The sequence below is a fragment of the Parambassis ranga genome, chromosome 14 (genome assembly GCF_900634625.1).
Source record: "Parambassis ranga chromosome 14, fParRan2.1, whole genome shotgun sequence".
Taxonomy (NCBI): Eukaryota; Metazoa; Chordata; class Actinopteri; family Ambassidae; genus Parambassis; species Parambassis ranga.
In genome coordinates, this window is record NC_041034.1 from 18,574,802 (window position 1) to 18,598,129 (window position 23,328).

At 40.8% G+C, this 23,328-nt stretch overlaps 3 protein-coding genes across 3 annotated transcripts; all 3 read right to left on the minus strand.

The window, feature by feature from the left end:
• Positions 1-1,157: 1,157 nt before the first annotated feature.
• On the minus strand, positions 1,158-6,241 carry LOC114446577 (matrix metalloproteinase-18). Its single transcript, XM_028422229.1, has 10 exons — positions 6,012-6,241; positions 4,652-4,908; positions 4,125-4,273; positions 3,905-4,030; positions 3,651-3,812; positions 3,369-3,498; positions 3,150-3,286; positions 2,895-3,054; positions 1,695-1,792; positions 1,158-1,297 (listed from the first exon to the last, which is right to left on the minus strand). Exons 1-10 carry the CDS (start codon positions 6,141-6,143, stop codon positions 1,158-1,160), a joined length of 1,491 nt encoding a protein of 496 aa, XP_028278030.1. The 5' UTR covers positions 6,144-6,241.
• Positions 6,242-9,863: 3,622 nt separating this feature from the next.
• On the minus strand, positions 9,864-17,042 carry acer3 (alkaline ceramidase 3). Its single transcript, XM_028422329.1, has 11 exons — positions 16,922-17,042; positions 14,902-15,012; positions 14,754-14,806; positions 14,552-14,604; positions 14,239-14,320; positions 14,109-14,144; positions 12,697-12,755; positions 12,486-12,587; positions 12,292-12,396; positions 12,156-12,201; positions 9,864-12,055 (listed from the first exon to the last, which is right to left on the minus strand). Exons 1-11 carry the CDS (start codon positions 17,022-17,024, stop codon positions 12,002-12,004), a joined length of 804 nt encoding a protein of 267 aa, XP_028278130.1. The 5' UTR covers positions 17,025-17,042; the 3' UTR covers positions 9,864-12,001.
• Positions 17,043-18,028: 986 nt separating this feature from the next.
• serpinh1a (serpin peptidase inhibitor, clade H (heat shock protein 47), member 1a) lies at positions 18,029-22,200 on the minus strand. Its single transcript, XM_028422481.1, has 5 exons — positions 22,026-22,200; positions 20,261-20,878; positions 20,091-20,189; positions 18,959-19,191; positions 18,029-18,873 (listed from the first exon to the last, which is right to left on the minus strand). Exons 2-5 carry the CDS (start codon positions 20,856-20,858, stop codon positions 18,571-18,573), a joined length of 1,233 nt encoding a protein of 410 aa, XP_028278282.1. The 5' UTR covers positions 20,859-20,878; positions 22,026-22,200; the 3' UTR covers positions 18,029-18,570.
• Positions 22,201-23,328: the final 1,128 nt, after the last annotated feature.

A 23,328-nucleotide genomic window follows, 5' to 3' on the forward strand; every position in this document is an offset into this window, starting at 1 on the left:
GTGTTAATTATTTGGATAAAAGATGTATATAGTTTTGAATAACCTAACTTACAGAAAAATATTTAATAATTTAATATGTTACTTGTTTGTGGCCATGGGCAAAATGCTGGTTACTGGGAATGAGTCAGTTGCATTTTTAACCCTGATTGAATAATTATGTATATTATTTTATGTCATATAGTTTTTTACATTTATCATCAGTTCAACAAAAGGTCTGAGTTATTAGATTTATAGATAGATATAGGCTACTTACTTACTTACTTACTTACTTGCTACATTATTCCCTTGGGTAAATTGTAAAGAGTTGTAAAGAGTTAGGCTATGAGAGTTGAGATTAAAAATAAAGAAGACATTAGAACAAAAATCTTTTATTAATAAAATAAGTTACCTGCTGCAACTCTAGATTCCAAATAATAGATAAGGGAGAAGTTTAATGCAGGATGTGTCATAGGAAGATGTCAAAAAACATAAAGCGAAACATTTTAAAAAGCTATGAACACATCTGAGTCACAATAACGAACAACTGACAACTTCATTGGAAGTTGAGTGCAGGTTGTATTTTTTCCATTTCTATGTGTATATTATGATTTACAGGCTCTTTAGTAATCAATGGAAAGCTACATTTTGGCCACCGTTAGCTTATTCAGGACACAGTAGAGACTTTGTTGTGCAATGTATTGTCTCACATAAATGGATCAACAGCAGTAAATGCAGACACACACGCCCAATGAATTTTCAGGATGCAAGCAGTGATGCAAAGCCAGAATCCTGACATGTGTTTCTCATTTTGTTTTTAGTTAGAATACAGAACAGAATAGAAAACAGTTCAAACATAGATATAATGCAGTACATTAAAAACAGTAGGCAAAATAGATAAAAATACAAATTAAAAACACATTTACAAACAGTACTTTGATACAAGGTACAAATGCCGTTATTACAACACTGTATTAAGCATTGAGGTAACACTTTTAACCACTTCCTTGCATCATCATTCACTTCCCAGTTTTGTATTTGATACATTGTGGTTATTGCCAAATGTCCAGTTTTGTAAGAGTGTATGATCAAGTGCCCACACACACACACACACACACACACACACACCTACACACACACACACTCTAACATCATCACAGTCCAGGGAAAGAATTTTTTTATCATCTGTTCTCTGCAAGTGTTTCATTATCTTTCTGTTTCTCACAGTCAAGCATCTGGTTGGCATGACCGACGGAGACCAGGCGTCTCAGGTCTGCATCATATTCAAAGTGGAGGTTATTCTTGAAGAAGTGCACTAACCCTGTGGGAGAATCACGATTCATTATTATAATGTGTGAATGTTAAAACATTTTGAATGTTTTATACAGGCACATTTCCAGGGTCAGTGGCACCTCAGGGTTCTGAGCTTCTTGACAATTATCTGGATATATTTCATACCAATCTGATACACAGGTCATATTACATTCCTTTCACACACAGCTGTGGTGCAAGACAGACTTCAAACATCTTTAAAACTGGAATGTCGTCAACATCCAGGTAGCAGACGTGCTGAGTTAATATATTAAATATTATATATTAAAACAAATGAGTTTTGTTTTCTCACATTTATTTTATGGCCAAACATCCAGAGTAAAGCTGTTGGTTGGGATAAATTGTTCACCCTGAAAAGCAAAACCAGAAAACAGATGTATACCTACCCTCATAGAAGATGGCTGCATCTATGGGAAATGGGACTCCTGGCCACTGCTCCTCTATAAGCACTGGTGATTCCATCGTTTTCAGATTCTCATCATACCTGAGTGAAAACATGACAGACACTTGAACATTACAGTGCTTGCAAAAGTTAATGTATTTTGTACATACCTTATACCTATATCTTTATTTTTGTAAATAATTTGTACCTTTAGATCTATGTATATTAATGTATTATTGTACATTGCTGCTGCAAAATTTCCCAGTTTAAGATGAATAAAGTTTTCTATTTATCTATGATAAATTGGAAGAAATTCCCTTCAGGTGAGAAACATCAGGCTGATGGCAGTATGCAGTGCTGTGTACCTGTAGGAAATTTAAACCAGTATTACATCAAAACCTGGATTGAGGCAGTCTGTCTGGTTAAGACTGGTTTACACTGTACACAGTGACAGAGTTAGTCATGGTGCTGATGCAACAATTGCAAGAGCATTGAAGAACTGTGGCATTGTCTCAGAAAAGGATGCAGTGACATCCTTCATAGAAAATGATGAAACTGCATCTGTCTGTGTTTGCATGATGAAATGTTGAATAAAACGATTAACAGGATACAAGCTAAATCTAGTGCTTCATTTAATGTAGGTCCTGCAACACTTATGGACGTACATATTGTCTGACAGGGTACCACAGCGTTCTGCTCTTGGTCCTCTTGTTGTGTGCCACACATCTGTCCATATATATCCTTATTTATATCAGTCTTCTGTGGAACCCTGCCTTTAAACATTCTTCAGACATCTCTGTAATCTCAAACCTGCACTGAAGGCACACAATGATAAGCCAAAAATGTGTTTTGTCATTATAGATGTTTTGTTATTTTTGCCATTCATAGATCATACTGGAGACTTGTTTCTATATCTGATTAAAACAATGTACATGTCATGTATCGCCTCAGGTATAAGGCAATTACTCTTTTACCACAGAGTATTGCAGTGAGTTGCAAAAGACTATTGTGCCATTTATTGCATTTGTGTGATGCCACATTCAGCCTCTGTTTAAAAAAAATGTTCTTATTTGTTTTGTGTTAGATGAGAAGCTACAGTGTGTACCAGCACGTCCTCAGAAAAGAAAAAACATGCAATTGATAATACACCCACCAGATCGACACTGCTAACGGAACATAATGTCCATAATAAGACCTCATTTACCTCCAGCACTCATGTCCAGTGAAGAACACAGTGTAGCGGTCCTTTTTAAAGTGAAGAGCAGCATCCACAGATTGGATTCTGGGGGGGAATCCCAGGGCCGAGATGTTTTTCGGATAACCTTCTTCTACTTTCAACTGACTAAGCATCCAGTACTGATCACCTGAAACCAAAATCGCACATATATTTCACATCCACTGCCCATTCAGTGATAGCTGCATTTTCCCCATTCATTTTCTTTGATGGTATTTATTTTACCTTTAAAAAACAGAAGGACATTCTTCTCTACATTCTGATACACAGCATCCAGGTATGAGGGTACACTGTCTGGCCACAGACTGCTGATCAGGGTGATCCCTGTTTCTGTAAACTGAGGGTGTTTGCGCCACATGAATCTGCAAAGGCAGAAAGACCATTTCAGTGGGACCCACAGACACCAAACAGCATCTGTCATTGTTTATTATTTACTGTACAAACCTGTCTTTGAAAAACACTACCTCCTGTTGTAACTCTGTAACAGCATCAAAGGACAGATCTACATCACATTTGTCAGGCGTTCTTGGAGGAGGGTTTTTGGAATACAGTGAAGGGTAGTCATGACTGATTCCTGCAGACAACAAAAAGAACCAAACAAAATGGTTCAGACGGAGAAAAACCTATCATCTGCAAAGAATCATGCCTACAAGAACTACGATATATGTGTGTGAAACATCAAATTTACTGGATGTTTGGGTTTTAATGCTACCAATTTTATCTCACCATAAAGATGCTGAATATCTTTGACATCTCTGAAAGAAAGCTGGAGCTCAAAATTGGGGGGGGGGTTGTATGTTGGGTACATGATCGCTCCGGGGTCAGATGAGTGGTGCAGGCCCAGCGCATGGCCAAACTCGTGGACTGCCACAGCATATAAGTTGAACCCTGCAGCAAAAACGTAAGCAAACCACATTACAGCGCAGAAGGAGTAGTGAGCACTGTCAGGGAAGCAAAAGATTATATTACAGCTCCAGTACCAGTACTGTTAAAGGTCCATTCTTCATCAGCATCGAAGTGCACATCTCCACCAATGCCAAGCCCAGGCTGGAAGGCGTGAGCCAGGATTCCTCCTTTGCCGTCAAAAGGTGAGCCGTCCTTGTGATCTGTAATTAATAATAGCAGTATGTACAGTAAACCCTTCATGCCACATGCATAAGTGGAATTCGACTGGGGAGATGTAGTCGCTTTAGAGCTCACCACCGCTGTGGAAGGAGATGGCAATGTCAGCTTCTCCCCGTTTTCGTTTTTCCACTTTAATAGGCGCAACAGTGGACCAGATCCTCCAAGCCTCTTTGAAGACTTTGTAAATCTTTGATTTTGGGATGGACAGTTTGTTGTAGATGATCCTGAAGATACAGATTTATTGGATGAAACATTTTGGTGATCTGTTTACACATGTACTTCAGCTATGTGGCCACATGACTTTGGAGACTTTTGGTATGTTTATTTTTGTTTTTAGGAGGAGATGACACAACATCGAGCACCGAAATGTTTATTTTAGGTTGTTAGGGTCACGAGCCCTGCAGAAACATTAGGCGCCCCAAAGTGTAGGGTTCCAATCTTATGTTTGGAGCTGTGGACCAAGGTAGCTATTACACATTTTTTCAGCGTGACTGCACCATGTGTGCATGCTGTTCTCCTTTCACCGCTAATTCTAACTCTAATTCTCATTATGATGTAGTCTTATGGTGTTTTGTTCACTGCTCCGCCCCCAGATTTCTGACCTGTAGCTGAGCTTGTTCCTCTTCCAGCGAATTCTGTTTTTAACCATCTCCACATCCGACAGACCACAGCGCGGCCTCTTCATAACCGCCAGCGTCTCCTTGGTGAGTTCTCCACTCGGAGGCAAACCCAAGAAGCGCTGCATCTTTTTCAGCTCTTTACAGAGGCCAGTCGTCCAGGCATCGTCTACGCCTGAGTTTGCGTCCCTCTTCTGTCTTTCTGACTTGGGTTTGAAGCCATAGTAGTGCTGTAGATATTCCTGAAGAAGACAATTTATTCTTAAAATAACTGCAAGCAATGTTCTTGTAGGTAACATTTGTTTTGTGTGACTACTAACAGCAACACAAGCTAGAGGAAACACTCCAAACATTTTCCCTAAGCTGTAATGATAGCACAGCACTGCACTCGTGTAATTGCAGGTGTCAACAACAGCCACACATGAGCCTCAGACTAACGGGATCACTGCAGCTGAGTACATGTTAAGTTATATATTTATACAGCATTATTATTATCATAACATCAGGGGCCTCATGATTAAGAAAAAGAAATCCTTAAAGAACAATGAATTATACTGATACTATTGTGATGCTGCATGTGGCTCTGACAGTTTTGATTATGCAATCCCCCAAGTGCATTTTGTCAACACCACAAGATAACACCACTTTCAAAGCAGCGCCTCACATCATATCACATCACACATCGCTCTCCCTGCATTCTCCAGAAGCAAGTCGAGTCAGATTGAAAGTGGAACCAGTGGCAAAGCTCATTAAAAGGCTTTATCAGCAAACCACTTTTTTTGCTGCAGGCGATGCTTCAGTTCAGAAAGAAATTCGTTATCCAATTACGCTGTGGCATCAAGATTGTATCTGTGCAGCGTTCGCATTTTAGGACAACAGGATAATTAAGTTGACCTGTGATGCAGAAGGTGAAACCATGATAGGCTTAGGGGGGGTTCATTTTACAGAGCGAACCACTTTTATTTTGAAAAGCATACTCCTGATTTTGACTGAATAAACAAAGACTGCCCCGATGGAGTAGTTCTAAAAGAGAGGGTACACAATGCAAAACTAATTAAAAACCAAAAATAATCATAGAAAACGACAAAGACAAAAAATGTGAAATTATTATTGCTGCCTTTTCAGATGAACACTTTTATGTAGCCATAAATTTGGAACAGGCCACATGCATTATTATTATTATTATTATTATTATTATTATTATTTTGCTATCAGTGACATTATCAAAGAAGATTTTAGGCAAATTTAGCAGTACATCACTGTTCTGTTCTAGCTATAAAGCTGTCCAGCCCCATGAATAAACTAACACTATGGAACCCTACGAATAAAGTGATCAATAGCTCACCTCTGCAAACTCCGTGTCAGCTTCAGACGGTCCAGCAGCACGTTCGGCAGGCTGGCGTGGTGTTCGCACAGGTATGGCTGTCACAAGCATGCGGATGGGCATCAGCAGGGTCACAAGACTGAACCAGAGCATCTTTGAGTCCCCACAGGCTGTCTGTGTCTGCTGCTGCTGCTGACACGGAGCTGTATGCAGAGCTGCAGCAGGGACCACCTGTTAATTATGTGCAAGTGCTCCTGTCCCAACAAGAACTGCAAGGTGTCTCAGTGCATAACAGGGTCTGCTTTAATGTCTCTTCAAAGAGATGCCAGACCCAGTATTTATATAAAGCATCTCATGCAGGAAGCAGGAAGTTAGTCCAAACTTAGCCCAAAATTCTGTGAAATATTTTCACTGATGCTTTTAGATGTTTTATCAACATTCCTTTAACAGACCATATCTGTGATTCATGGGAACTGTATCATAGCTCTAACCAGCAGGCCGATGTGTCAGTGCTCAATGAGAAAGATGGAAGACAAGAGTGCTACAAAGATGAAATTCAGATTTCTTTTGAATGATGCCGTCAGGGATAATCTTATTATTGAATCTACCAAACTGTGTGTAGTAAACAGCTCTGCACAGGGTCTGACAAAGACCTACATGTGTGTCATCCACCACTGCTCAAAACAAACTCTGTTATTTCATGGATTTGCAAATTGGCCAAGTGCCTTGTAGTGCATGTTGGCGGATAATTGAAGGGTTAACTGCTGAGCTGAGCACTCTTGCCGGCAGACATACATTAATTACAGTGTTTATCTTGAGATCAAATGTCTGATTTATTTCACAGCATCCTCTCAGGCAATAATCCAGCAAAATGAAAACTTTCTTTAAAGAATTATTAATGATGTCAAGGATAAAGATAACAAAGCAGATGAACTGGAGGGCACCAGGATGCAGTAATACATCGTTGTGATGCAGCAAAGAAAGTGTGGGCTCATTGTCCTGCAGTTTTACAGAAACAACACAATCATAGAGGATGTTTGGATGTTTCTGTTGTTTTACCATGATTTTCTCATTTTATCATCACCAGTTTTTATGTATAAAATCTCAGATCTGAGCTGCTCTCTGGCAAAGTTGAAACAGGCAGCTTTGTTTTTTTTTTGAGAGCAGAGGCTTCCTTCTAGCAACCCTCATATGAATGCCATGGGTGTTCAATTTTCGTGTGATCATAGACGCATGCACATTGGTCCCAGATGCTGCCAGAGAGGTCTGCAACTCTGTAGAGGTGATGTGTGGGTTGGCCTTTACCTGACTTGTTATTTGTCTGGTGGCTCTGGGTGATAGTTTTGATGGGCGCCCACTTCTAGGCAGTGTTGCTGTCATGTTGAAGGCCCTCCATTTGTAAATGATTTGTCTTACAGTTGATGGATGGAGCTGGAATCTTTTTGCGATGGTCTTATATCCCTCCCCAGGCTGATGGGCTATCACTACCCTCTTCTTCATGTCCTCGGATATCCCATGTCCTCTCGACATTGTCGAGAGGACATGGGATCATGTGTATGCGACCATGTTGGCTTGGTTGGTTTCCACTCTCTATAAAACAGTGCAGTCCAATAACTTTCCCATTGATGTAATTGATTCAAAATTCTAAATGATTCAAAAACCACTCACATGTGTTTGACCTGAGTCTGTTACCTGCTGCTCAAGGGGTCCACATCTTTGGAAGTCTCAGTCTACCAGTGAATGTGCTTCTGTAGGACAGCAGTGTGCCATGCAGAGGGTGAAAGGGTGTTAAGAATACTGAGGAGGTACCTCAGTATTCTCTCTGTCACCTCAAGCTCGACTGAGCCAGCCTCCCTGATGAGCTTGTCTAGTCTGTTGGTGTCGGCCGCCTCCATCCTGCTGCCCCAGCACACAACAGCATACAAGATGATGCTGGAAACCACCGAGCGTTGTCAATGTGGACACCCAGGGACTTGTAATGTGTGTCTGCAATGTCCACATTACCACTGATGCTGCTTCTTTTGTCTTTGTCACACTGACATGTTGATATTTATCACAAGTCTGTTTCCAACATGGCAGCAACATAAACGAGATTCATAGAGGCCGAGTCTTTCAGAAGTTAAAAAGTGGAGTGTTTGACCACCATGAAAGACCGCAGACAAATAGTTCAACAATTCCTCAATTACAAAAAAAAATATGTCAGGAAAAAAACGTCCACAGAAACACCATGTGCCAAAAAATGATGATGTGAAACCTTTCACAGGTGTTTGCATTTAGCTGATCAGCCTCTTCAGTAACTCAGGCAATCCCAGCATGAGTCATCTGTGGCCTCACCCAGTGCGCTGTGTTTGAGAGGCTGTGACACCCACCTGTGCTTTTCTCAGCAAACACTATCCTGAGTCAAAGGAAGTGGGCATCGGGAAAAACCTGTACATGTTAGTGCGTAGTAATAGAGTCATTAGGACTGTATTACACACTCAACACAGTGATTCATAATTCATAATGCTGTCCCCGCAGGCCAAAAAAACTGGATCTGATGTTTCCAATAAAATCTGTAACATTCACGCTGCGTTTTCCTGCTAAGCTTGACATGTGCAGGAGAAACAACGTTATGTGAATGAGCAGTGAGTGGACCGGCAGGAACATACTGTACACACAGGCTACTTTTACAGTATGACACACAAAGAGGAATGCAGTGTAAGATATGGATGTTATAATTATTCTGTGTTGAAACTTGCCCCCCTGACAGTGCGCTGAATGATGTAAAGAAACAATTCATACTCTATACATGCACGTGAGAAGCAGGACTGCTAATAATGGGTTGCACCAGTCAGTGTTTGCAGCATCATAAGATCAACATACACAAAACATGAACATGAGGAAACACAAAAAATAACTTTTTTCCATGTATGACCTCAGTAGCCCCAGCTACTGGCTTCTACAGTGAGTCAATCCCCATAAACCTCCATGTTAAAATGCCTAACTTCAGCAGCCTGAAAAGACCACTGTTCTGAACAAGCTGTACATTTTTATGTAACTTATTTGTTTTAATCATACTTAATGATTTGGTGGAATGTCAAATGGTTAAAAAGTTGGGTTCGGATGTGCTGGGGGCAAAGCAGAGGAAGCAGTGTAACAGCTGTAAACACAAACAAGAGGGACCTTCAGCTCTGGCTATTAAACATATTTTTGACTCTGCCTTGTTGCAGTAAATAATAGTTATGATAGCTGCACGTCTCAAAGCTGCCAAGATGGCGATGTTCACATCTTCCCACACTGAGCTACAAACCTCCTCGTCGGTGACTTCACAATATGTACAGTGCATTTGTATTATACAGGATATGACTCAAAATAGAAAAAAAAAGTTACTCACGGTCATTCATGGTTGCCCAGGAGACTCGAACCTCAAACTTTATTTTAAAAACCGCAGCTGCCAGCATGTACAGTTGCAACACTCATTACATTAACTTGTAGTTACCTTCCAATTCAGACATTTACATGTCCCCATAATGTGACCTTTGTCATTTTGGGTCCCCACAGCATCAAGGTTGAAGCACACACATACACGCCTTAATTTTGTGGAACCTGTGGGCAGCTGTTTGACAGATTTGTGTGTGTGGAAGGACTGAATCTTTGGGTAATCACCCTGACACATAGTTCGGAGTTGTGTTCAACATAAATAAACCAGCCTTCTGTACACAGTGTGGTTTCCTTTACAATCTTCACTGATACAAAAAAATCATGTCAAAACTTGCCTGCACAGCTTCAGATGGATTGCAGTGTTTTGAGTGGGTCAACCTCTCTAGAATCGGTCAGATGATGGTGATAAGAGGTTGTGAAGCCTATTCAAATGACATCTGACACACATTCAAGTGACTTTGACACATTTTATTTGACAATTTAGGACATCATAAAAGACTGGCACACGATTTAAATTCAACAAAAAAACGGTGGCAGAAGTTTTTTCTTCTGGCCTCAGTGTATTATCTCTTACATCTACAGTTAATATCACTGTAACTACTTGTTGGACACATGAAATGAGTGAAAGGCCAGAGAATCAGGCACAGACCACATTAGAAGCTGTTACTGTTTGTTCTCCTAATTATCAGGTCACACTGCAAAACACAAGGGACAAATTGAATGGTTTATCACAAGGCAACTTGGATTACACCGCAAGGATTATGATAAGGCACCCTCTGCTCACCACTACTAATGAGCAGCGATTTCAAGATAATAACAAACAGCCAAAGTAATACTTATCTTTCATACATTGTGCTTATGACTGTTTGTAACACTGGGTTTATGAACTCACATACCCAAGCATGAGACAAAGCGTTTAAGCATCATGAGAAATGAATGTTGTCTCAGGAGATAATCCAACACTTTAGGAGGCCACACAAATACAAATATCTCTACGTGATCATCACGTAGTGTATGTTCCAGTTTCAGTTACTTCAAGCTCCAGCTCTATTCACTGTTTCACAGTAGCCAAATAAACGTTGTAAATAAAAAGCCCTTTCATAACACAAATCCAGAAGTGGAGACGTAGGTAGTTTTTCGATGCACTGTGGAATGATTGGCAATGTCTGAAAAACGCTAGAAATAGGCGCCATCTAGTGGTCACTAACATATGAGCCTTTTGACTCATCACCATGATGCCATGGCATTAATAAATGAGGATAAAGGACTAATAAATAAAGGTTAAATAAAATGAACTAGTGTAGTAAGAGATGTCTCAAGTACCTTTAAAAGCATTTTTCTGCACTCAACTGCATTATTGATCTTTAGCATGACTGTGGAGGGAATTTTGTGTTAGGATGATGTAATGAAGCTTCCCAGAACTGGCTGTGTCTGGTACTCAGGTTCCTGCAGCTAATGAAGACACAAACATTTAGACATGTTCCATTCATTCCTTGGTCCTTTGAGTTTAACTATTACAGTTATGAAATGTTGTTTATAACAGACTTAGCTGGTTTTAATATCAGCATTTACACTCAGTCCGCTGAAGCCACATTGATCTAGTGAGTAATAACAGCTTGAGATAGATGATGGGCATTCCCAGTGACGTTCCTGCATTGCTTGCATTATGTCTGCCTGACTGGACCCTCTAGTTGCTAATCAAACTCCAACAAAGGTGTTTGCTAACATAACACACCCTGAGCAAGACTCTTTTTCTCCCCTCTCTCCCTGTGGGAGTAGTGTTTTGGAGTATCACTTTGTCCACAGAAGCTTGAGGTGTAGCTCACTTTGCTATGGGAACATTTTAACTCTGTTAACAAAACTTTAAGAAAGAGGCATTTCTTGCTTGTGTATAACCAGGTAAACCATTACATGACCCATGTTACACAACTAATTAAAATTCAGGTGTAACTTTGGCAACATAAAATAACCATGATTTAAAGTAATAAATCTAATTGTGGTATGTTCTGATGAATTGAAAGTGAAAGCTGAGCCACAGTAACGGTATCACATTCACCTTCTACACCAGACTCGGTATGATGCTGCCTCACTGTTGTACATAGAGCTCCCTCAATTTTTAAATCTACCACTAATAGTCTTATCGATACTTATTGATAATGAAGGTCTATTTAAATGTATATTTAGGCTGAGGTGATTCAAATATTCACAGGACTAAATATACACACATAATGTGGAGTGAAATTCCTTTCCCAGACCCTATTCAAGCTAACATCTGCATTTTACAACTGCATCATTTACTCATCAAATCAAAAACGTATGAGTAAATTAAAAATCTAGATGTCAATAAAATTACAGGAAAGCTAATCTAATAAATTATGATTGATAAAAAAAATCAATTTCTTAGGATTTAATGCTATACTGTACTGTCCCCGCAATGAGAACCAAAGGGTTCCTGGGGTGGTGCCTTGGGGTCCACATGCCGCCTAGCTGTAAGCTGCGATTCCCAGCAGTGGCAAGGAGGGGGCACCGGTCCCTGTGCTGATGGTGTCTGGATGTGTCACCATCTGTCAGCTGGTCCCCATCCCTTCACTTCAGCTCATCTTCTGTGGTTCAATGTGCAGTGTGGGCCAGACTCCACAGAGAAACTGAGCAAAGTTAGGATGACAATGAGTCAGAAGGGATAATACAGCCGATAATAAAAAAAAACAAGCAAAGGCTGAGAAAGATAAGAAGCAATATAAATACCTTAACTTTTGGTCTGTACTTGAGGTAGGTTGATCTGATCTGCAAGCTGAAAAGAACAAAAATATTTCTTGAATTTACATATGAACTAGTGATATCACAATATAACCTCCCCCAGCTGTATCCTGGGACAGCTTACCTGAGAAGTATGTGCAGGTAGGATCCCAGGCCTGTGAAGATGTGCCACCAGGCGTGGAACTGTGTTACCACTCCAACACCAGGGGGCAGCGTTTGTCTACTGGCTCTGAGATGAGAGAGTGAGGAGCCAACACTTCAAAACATTTCTGCGCTTACATCCGAACAAAAATCTTTAGTATTTTTCAACTTACTTACCTTAAAGAGTCACAGAAGATATTGTCAATGTTCCACAGCAGGAACCCTAACATAAAGATACCTAAGGAGGTGTAACACAATGGCCTGAGCCATGGGTACACCCTAAAACAAACACGTAAAAGATGCTTCAGCATGTTGATACCTTACTGGATATTATACTTTTGATAGGATAGTATATCTAATTTTACAACTTTCGCATTTTCAAACTTACCATGTAACAATGAAGATGGAACGCATCACCAGGCAAGCCACTAGAGCACCATACATGACCTGAAGAAAGGGGCAGGTATGTGATTGTAACACATATGACAAAGGAACACATATGTAATGAACATTAACAACTTTCCTTTTGTTTTTGGCTGTATGATAAGTATCCACTCACAGAAGATTGTCAGACACATTTTACTCTTACTCCCGCCCTGCACCACAGAGACACACAGGAAATCATTCCTGCTGTCCCCATCTGACTTCTGAACTCTGTACTTTAACTGTCCAACTGCCTAAATACCTATATACAAAGTTATTCTTAGTATATCATGCTTTTTTACCATGTTACTGTGTATACATATGTAAGTATGTTTCATATAAGTTTATATATTTGTTATATTTTAATTCTATACCTATCTTTATTTTCTTGGTCAGGAAACCTGCATGTTTGAACAGAAACAATTTCCCCTTAGGGATAAATACAGGAATTTTGATTCTGACTTTCACTACTGAAGTACTTGCTATTCTTTAGCTTTAGAGTTAGAGCATGGACAGGACATGCACATCAGCACACCTTTGCTTGCTAAGTAGCAGTTCTACTCCCATGTGAAGTCAATCTAACATTACACAGACTTTGTACTAAAGAGCTGCTGGGTTAAAGTCTGCTTAATATCTGGTGCCACTAATTTTAATGTTAGTGTTCATACAGTTTGTTCAACTGATGTGTATCAAGCTACAGGTGTGGTCGGAGTTAGCATGACCTTTGACCATCAAAATTCTAATCAGTCCATCTGTAAGTCTGTGTCAAAGTTTGTACGAAATCTGAAGCAACTGAGACATCGCATTCCCAAGAATAGTACAGAACCAAACAACATCATTTAACTTCTCTCTGCCAACGTGTTTTCTTTTTTCTTCTCAAAACCTGCTGAATGCAACATTCACAACAGTGTTGTTGCTGGATCACTGCAGGGACAGCGTTATCATAACCACTATGGAGCAGTGTGATTAGTAAACAAAGTCAGCTCCCAAGACTAAACAAAGGCAGCTTGTCACAGTGTCCTTACCGTTGTAATGGAATACACACAATGTACGACTCTGCGGCACAGACAAACTCTGGGTATAACTGAAGCTTATCTTTAAAGGTTTGTTTAGTTAAGACCAAGAAGAGGAAACACTTAGTAACAGTGGTGTGATCCCATATTAAGATTCAGCAAAGAGTTTTGTGACTTAATACCTTTCATTTTTTCAACACTCCATCAATCTCCTTTGATACAAAATGCTACCAGTACTGAGTTTGTGTGCTGTTGGCAAGCTCATTGTTTACACAAGGTAAAGATGACCTTAGACACACTGAGCACTAACAGCAAACAATGGCCAATATGAGCCAGGTGAATGTGAGGGTGAGCACTGCCTTACCTGGTGAAACACCGGCTCCTTCCACTGTAAGTACACCTGTGCAACATAAATGCAAAGTCAACTAGTCAAAGGGAAAAGACTGATGTTATGCCTCTTTTACAATTCAAAGTTAATGGACGTGGACACTCACCACAGTGACTGACACACTGAAGATTAATAATAATATAATAGGAAAAAAACTGATGTTGTTCTCTTGCTTGAAGCACTCATATCTGAAAAAGGACATGGATGCTTTTATTTTGGGATCGAATAATGAAGAGCAGACAACAGGCTGAGCTAAAATCAAAGAAACACAAGTCTAGTTCAGAATCAATGCTACAACCAAAAAAACCATGCCTCACTGTGCTTCCTGGATTGGATCAAGTTATCATTGAATCCACTGGTTCATTTTACAACCACAGAGCGCTTTAAAAGTAACACACCCCAAATGCTGAGCTACTTACAGACAGTAGACAAACACACAGGTACTGTAAATCATTGGCAACTCGTCCAGTAACTGAAAATGACAATATAAAGAAACAAACATTTTGTACGTCACTGCAATGCATCAGCATAAAGAAGCATTTTATTACGCTGCAGAGGTTTAGTAATAATCATAATGAGTCTCATTCATGTATGAATACATTCAGAGTCACTGTGACCCACCTGCATCTCATATAGCAGCGTCATGTGGAAGCACCAGGAGCCGACACCAACCGCTAGAAGACAAATAAAAATAAATCTCACACATACAGTAAAAACCGTGCAACTTTAACTGTTTGCTACAGTTGTGTCACTGCTACAATGCGCCCACCTGCCAGCCCAATGAAGGAGCAGATGTAGCGGGTCTCAAGACCATCACGAAACGTCTGGATGGCCCCACAAATGGGAGGAAGAATCATAATCAGGTTGCTGACGGTGTTCCCTGTTCAAAAAAAGACAATGGAGGTATGTTTTCTGCCACACAGAACGACCTTTCTGAATATCTTTGATTAGCTCTGTGACAGCAGCGAAAGTTCAGGGAGACAGCTGTGATCATATACTGTAACACTAACATGAATGGTGTCTTATTACAGGACTGAAGTGGTAGAGTAAAGCAGGCGTGCCTAAGCTACATGGCCTTTATTACAGATCAATGGTTAGAATGTAGCAGGACTATAACTGTAAACAGCCCTGAAAGAGGTTTCAGAAGGTAGTTAGTGCAGTGCTGCAGTAGAATACTGCCCAATGTTGGTTTAATTAATGAAATCCCTCCCCTAGGCCGCATTTGTGTACTTACTGTACCGCTTGAATTCCCACAGGGAACTTGCCTTAACACTGATCACAACCTTGCTCTTTCTGGGTGTGGTAATGTACAAATTCAGGCGTGGAAAACAATGAGGTTCACCAGGATGTTAACTAGTTTGAAAACTAATACTGCACTAGAGTAAACTGATCCTCACGACCAGCACGTCACTTTTTCCCTTTTTCTACAGGTGTCTGATAAAAGCCAAGGAGTTTCCCTGCAGGCCTTAAGAGTGACCATTTTAGAACGTGTGGACTTTGGATACTGATAATAAATGCACACATGCCAAGAATAAAACAGCATGAGTGCATGGGTGATGTGTTTTGGGTGTATTAACTGCAAATATTTGAAAGTGAGTCTGTGGGTGACACTATTTGCTTTCCTCTGTCACCATGTGCTGATGTTAAAAAAAAAACAACAAAAAACTGGCATGATATCGCACAAAAGCACACATCAAATGAGGATTAAAGTTGCAGCGGTGTCGCTTTACTGAAAGAACAATGCCACATTCCAGCCTTTGTAACCTGAATAAAAGTTTAAATGCCAAACAATTCATCTGCAGCTCAAAACAACTACCGAGCTAGGCCACCAAAACATAAATATTGATGAAATATAGCCTACAGGTAGACCTTTCAGGAGAATAACGATAAAAGTATCACTGCTAAAGATCGTAAAGCAGGAGTCTGATTAAACTCTGACACACTTGGCTTGTCTTCACTTTGGACTAACTGTTGCATCACTTAGTACTCCGGACTGGAACTGGACTGATTCCCACACAAATGTGATGAGCACCCTTTAATGATCTAATAAGTCTAAAATAAAGTTAAACGACACATAGACACTAGAACAGAAGCTTTCCTTGTCTGACTAATCATTACATGCAGAATCTAGCTGAATCTTGCACAATAATAAGTTTTATTTTTTCTTCCATCGTGGTGTCACTGCACGTGAGTGAAGCTGTCATGTCTGCACTGGGTCAGCAGACACAGCAGCTCAGAAAATATCGTTTACATCTCAGATGGTGGTTCTTGAGGAACCAGTTTCCTATCGTTAGACAAAACACTGAGGCGCCCTGACAGTATGAAGAAAATGCATTTTAACTTCCAGGTATTGCCCTTGAACGCACCATGTAGTCCTACACGGAAAACTACATCCCACAGACAGAAGTGTTATGTGCAGCGAGGAACAATGTGGAACTGAGAGTTGAGTGTTTTCTGATGACGTTAGCTAACACTCGCTGCAAAGCACCCTACAGTGAAGCTTCATGCAAAGCAGCTCGACAGTGTGACAGTATCTCCGCGACCAACGGCGTCTATTCATCAACTCACAGCGCTGCTGCTGTGAAACACTGTATTGAACCTACGTTTGGTTCAGTAGTTAAAATAAAACAACAACACAAACCCTCCGTGGACACAGCCTCTGTCTCTACTTCACGTTTACGTGACAGGGGCGACTGTACGTACACAACCCGAACGCTTCCTTACACACACACACACACAACACAAACGCTCCGTTTCCACAGTAAACCACGCAGTTACGTGTTACTTACAAAATTCCGCGATGTAGTAAGACACCACATAATTTTCTTCACACCAGTCCAGCGTTGAGGTCGGCCGCCCCCAGTATCCTTGCCTGTCTAACGAGGGAGCCATGATGGAAAAGGAGGAGGCTGTGGGTGCTAACGGGTTTGTAGTCCCATCACAGCGCGAGCCCTCCTCCTCCTCCTCCTCCTCCTCACGCGCGATGGAGCGCGAGATATCAGCAAAAGTAAATATTAAATGCTTGTTTAATCATTAAGTTATTAAACGAATATCGTGCTGAATTTAAATGCCTCTTATATTATTATTATTAGTTTGATTGCCGTTACTAGGCAATCAAACTATTGTTCTTCATTATTATTATTATTATTATTATGTTTCTACCCCCTGAGCCAGGGTCGTAACAACATTTTTATGACATACTCCCAACATTTTAAGCCATACTTATTTAATATTATTCAATAGACCACATTTTATTCAAACTTTTGTAAATTATGTAAGCAAGAAGGTCTAGGCGTTGTGCAGTGACGTCACAGTGTCTCAAGTGTATGCAAATTGCATGCAATAGTGCGTGACATTTTTTATAAGGGAATCTGTGTATCAAAAGTCTAACAGTATGGACATTGCAACCACAAGATGCACAGCGCCCTCTTCTGGGGGCACTTCTGCAATCCACAAAACCATAGCAATTGTTTTGTTTTTTGTTTTTTTTTTAAGGCGGAGGGGAGCTAAACTGCTAAATGACATCATCTCCTGCAGGGAGGATGCTCATCACATCCCCATACATCCTTACTGAGTCACACATAAATTACAGAATTTAGATTTTAGCAACAAATAAGAAGTTTCAGTTCAATATTTAATCACTACCTCAGCAATAATTTGAGAAATGTGTCAAATTAAAAAATTGTTCTCATGCAAATGCCCTGTGGTGGTGATACACTCAAAGAAAAGCCCCCACTCAAACAAAGGAGAAGTTTAAAAAAATGACAGCCAATTCAGTTACTATTTAATTTGAATTCTGTTTTTAGAGTAGTATATTTATAGACAAGACACAATGTATGCGTCTGCAGTTCTACATACCATGAACAAACAGCCGGAACTCTCTCAGCTGGAACTCTCAGAAGAGGCCTGATTGCAGCCCCCCTGCTCAAGCCAAACAGGCACATTTAGGGTCTTCTGTACACAAAGGAAAGGACCAGCACCTAAAGTCAAGGTGTTTTTTTCACACTTTTAATGCAAAAACTGAAAATTTGTAACAGTAAATTTGTGAATTTGTATGATAAAACCACATGTGCACACATATATATTCTTATAAATTCCACCTTAGTTTAGTCTGTGTGGACCAGTGCATTCAGGGAACATCAATACCAAGACAAATAGCAAAGTAGCAGTGCAGAGGATGAGCACAAAAAAACATCCAAGACAAAAATAAAGTGTGTGACTTAAAATCTCTCCAAAAGTAAGACTGTTGAACACATTTTAGTAACATTTTTTTTAAATCCACACAGACACAGGCCAAAATGCTTAAACACATCTCATATTGTGGAATGCTGTGGACATGTGAAGGAATGCACGTCAAAATCTTTTTTTTTCTCAGCATATTGCAGTAGAAAATCCACACTCACAGACATATAAGTCAGAAATCCAGGTCAGCATGTGGTTACAATTCATCTCTCATCTTTTCACCCTTTGGCCTGACCATCCTGCCAATGAACAGGATGGAGTTTGTTTTCTGGTCCTTCACGAGGAAGATGAAAGGATGGTCAGCGTAGAAGAGTTTGGGGTTTTTCAGCTTGTCAGTGCCAAAGACGCTGGTGTCCATTTCATTTCCTTCAGTGTCCCATTCTATAGCAGAGGCGTGGAACACACTGGACAGGTACAGGTCCTTCTTACCAGAGATGTTGGACAAGTCGGCTTTGGATTTGTCCACTGCCTCGGTCAGGCCCAGCTCCTGGAGGTGTTTCTGAGGAGGAGGAGCAGAACGATGCTCGTAAGGCAAAATACTGACTGAGTTCTGGTCATTTAGAACCACTTTAGTCGTCTTTTACCTGCAGGTTGTGACTAACTTCCATGCTGACTTTGGGCAGAGACACAGCTACTGCTGTCTGCTTCAGCTTGCCCATCCATGTGTTCAGTTGCGTCTTGGTCAGCATCTTCTCCACTCTTTCAAGAGGCTCCACATGGTAGGGCATCAGGAACACCACAGTAGACTTCTTATGAGCCAGGGGCATGCTTAGGATGGTCAGCTTATTGCTGGCGTCCTCATAGAAGCCAAACAGACCTGAGTACACATATGATTTCAAAGGTTAGCCTTTAAACTTTAAATTATGTAAAATTGTGCCACACATGAACATAAACAACATTTAAAGAAATATAACGTTTTGAATGGATATGCCCTAGCTTTGCTTACCTTAACCTAACCAAGTTTTGTTGCATTAACCCTAGAAGTAGTATTGTATTCAGTAATAGGCCTATGAGGGCCTCAACCTGGAAGTAAAGTGAAGTTAATTGATCCAAACAGCTATTTATGCATGAGGATATTACATTGTTACCAAAACTCAAAAGTAACCTTTTCATCTGATATTGTGTCCGGGTACTCTGGCTTCCTCTCACATTCCAGAAAGATGTGCTTGTTAGGTCAATTGGTAACTCTAAATTGCCTGTAGGTGTGTGTGTGAGTGTGAATGGTAGTTTGTCTGTGTATGTTGCCCTGTGATGGACTGCCTCTCACCCGTAGATAGCTGGGATAGGCTCCAGCCTCTTGTGACCCTGCAGTGCAGGACAAAGCGGGTTCAGATGATGGATGGATGGAAACTTGACAGCCGCCTAAAATGGCCACATCTACATCCTAACTTTGATCTAAACTGTTTAAACTGAGTTTAAATCTACCTGATTCACGGTTGTCATGAATGGAATTCTGAGAGATCAAAACTGTTCTTGGTATCACGGTGTAAATGTTATTTCTGCTGTAAACATGGGGATTGACAGCCTCATGTGGCCAGTCAAGGAACTGTACTTTTGTCACATTGGCTTTATTTGTCTGTCTGGAGTTTGTGTCTTACCTATATTGGTCTGGGGCTTATGGGAAATGATGTTCATTACTCACAACCATAAACTATAAACGTTGTTGTAACAGTTATATCTCCAAGAATATTAAATCCTCCATCCATCTCCACCTACCTGTGCGGTGCATCATCTGCACTGAAACAGTGTAGCTGTGGGACACCATGAATCCACGGCTGTCCACCATCTGATGATGGAACTGCTCGTCCCAATGAGCTGTGAGAAAACATTCAGTTCATGTGGGATGAATTTGAATGATACTACACATATTAATGCATCACACTCACGTTTGAAAAACATTGCATTTATGATCATTGCCCCGTCTGTGTTCTCCACATCCTTGAGGACCTCGGGCAGTTTGCCATCGGTAGACTTTGCCGCCCACTCGTTGATGGAGTTCAGAGCGGTCTTCTTGTCTCTGAAGTTTATCTTGGAGTGGTCACAGTTGTAGTGCTTCTTGCTCCTCTTAACAAAATCATCCACAAAGGTAACAGAGCTGGGTCCGTACAGGCGGTTGCTTATCTTCCAGGTGACGTTGCGAGTCTTGGGGTCGCTCACCTCCGTTAGGAGTTCAGCCAGACCAGAATGCAGCTGCTCATCTTTAACTTTATCTGCTTTCAAGAGGGTTTTTACCTGAGAGGCAGTGGAGTCCTTTCCACCAAGAGCCACCAGACCAAGAGAGGAGGCCACTACAACTGGGGAAATGAGGATGTTCTCAACATTTTTCTCCTTTGCCATGTTTTGGTAGAGAGTGAAGGCTAAGTTGGCGCTGTTGTCAGCCAGGATGGTGGCATGGTTACTGAGGACTTTGTCAGCTGATGCAGAGGTGGCAGCTGAGGCTGCTGTGGCCAGAAAGAGCAGGGATACCAGGTTTGTTACCCACATGGTGTTAGTGAGATAAAAAGCTGCGAGAGGACATGAAGATGAACATCAATAGTTATATCTTCACTCAGGAAGCACACATTGTGGCACATTTACGGGTTTCCTCTGCAGCCTATCGCAGGATGGGAGGTTAACCATGTAGAGCAGATCTCAGGGCAAGACTTACATAACAGCCACGTAGGCAGCGTTTGGATGTATTCTAAGCCAAGACAGTGGTATACTTGATCTGTGTTCAGAGATTTGGAATTTTCTTAAAGAGTAAAGAGTGAAATGGATTCAGATTATTGCCTTAAAGTAAGAAAAGTGTGCATGTGCTGACAAACATGCAGCCAGGGTCAGTCCACGTACACGCCGTGGCTTTGTGCATGTGGACAGATATATTCATCTGCTGTAATAATAAAACATTGAGGTAAATAAACTGAAGATACATCATTCACACAAAGTAAAGAACAGACACTTAAGGATTATATATTCAGGGTTTTCTTTCAGTAGCCTCCCAGACATGTTTGTGCAGATTCCCTAAACCACAGAGCCAACACACAGAGATGGAGCGATAGCACGACTCCTGAATGACTACAACAGGTCACTGTTAAAGTTCAGTCTTTTTTTCCTCAACATAGTGTGAGTCTACGAAAAATAGCACTGAAACTAAACTGTTCTTTAAATGTCCAGTGACTCAGTGATCGTGCTGTTTGTGCTTAGATTTCTATCAGTGTTTAGATCCTAATAATACTCATCACATTGGACATGAGACTCAACTTTGAATGAATGGAAGGCTGTCGTGTGCAGTTTTACAGCAAATTGCATACATGTCCAGATCATCAATATCATTTGATCATCTGTGGAAATAACTCTATGACAGACAGTGTAATGTGCAGACAAAGGAATGACAGACATCCTTTGTCACAGATGAAATCAGGTCAAAAGTTAACAGCCACCCCCCTCTCGTGTAGTTCACGTCCCAGTCCACATACAGCTTTGTTTAATCTCTCCACAAACTTGTATGAACCACACATTTCAGATCTACATTGGAATCTTTAACTGCATAGCAGAGGTAAACAGACTTTATGGCCCTTTCACACATGCCTGGGCATTTTCCACCAGTTGACTGCAGCTCAGGATTCTCTCCCTCCCCTCCCCCCCTGCTCTCATGCAGCACTTTTATCTTACCTTATTAGGCCCTATTAATAATTCAGCAAGTTTGTCTTCAGCCTGCAAACAAATAGATCCGTCAGCTCTGTGTGAAGTCAGTGTATCAAATAGCAGACAGAAATGTATGAGACAATTGCCAGAGTGGGAAAATCTCTGCCCTGGAATCTTATTTCTGGCCAGTCCCGCCCTGGAATCCATGGGCAGCAAGGAGAAGAATCCTAGCTCGCCCCCCAGGTCCTAAAGCCTGAACCTGGGTGGGAACTTTCCATCCAGTGACCCATAATAAAGTTGGCCCTCATTACCTACTGATTATTGTCTCATTGGAACCTCCCATTCTCAACATAAAACACCAGTTTTCATCTTTACTTAGCACGATAACAGCTTCTGCTGCTGCTCAGTATGTGTTATCTGAAACCATCATACTGTACATTCTTCACAAAGAATTCCACTTTATGATGGCTTCAATCATGCACAACAAAACAAGTTTTCTAAGGTCACCGGGGCATGAAAAATGCATGGAATTAACCATTAGCTACTCAGCCTATCCTTTGGGGTACTTTTATTTTAGACCTGCACCAAAAGGCGCTCCTCACACATGGTGTTAATACATGATCCTTATTGTTGCCTCAGTGCTTTGACTTCCTCTATCCCTTCCTCCCTCATCCTTTAATTGTGCTTCCATTGCCTGATCTGAAACTCAACAGGAGGCTACTGGAGGCCTTTTAAAGCTGAAGGAGTTTTATTTCTTGCTGGTTCTTCCTTGTCTTAGAGTCACTGTTGATGATGACACTTTGGGTACAGCCATGGTGGCTCCACTTGTTAGCCAGTAACAGTCACAATATTTATGATAAACCCACAAGACTGTATAGAACAAGATTAAACAGAATTATAAATCTTGAAGTTGTTTTTAGTTTTTAGTTTTGACTCTACAATGAGCCCAACCACTGGATCCTGCTAATGACAATGGCACTTTAAATAAGGGACCTCTGGGGCCCTGGGACTTTATGCTACACAACTCTGTGATCAGTGGAATGTAAAGCTAGACATAACCTCGGGCTATGCATTACACAACAAGCAGGAGCAAATGCTACAGATACTGATACTGATACATACATATAAATGCTGGTAGATTTTTAGTTTTCTGATCAGATACATGAACATTGAAGAAAGCTTCAAAAGATAAATAAGATCACAGAATATATCTGTCTGTGAATCTCTGGCTGCATTTTTCCCATGAATGCCTCCCACTCTTCCCCCTGATGTCATTTGTTCCCTCCCCCTGTTTGAGAGTCCCTCTGTGTTTGAAAGTGGATCAAGCTGC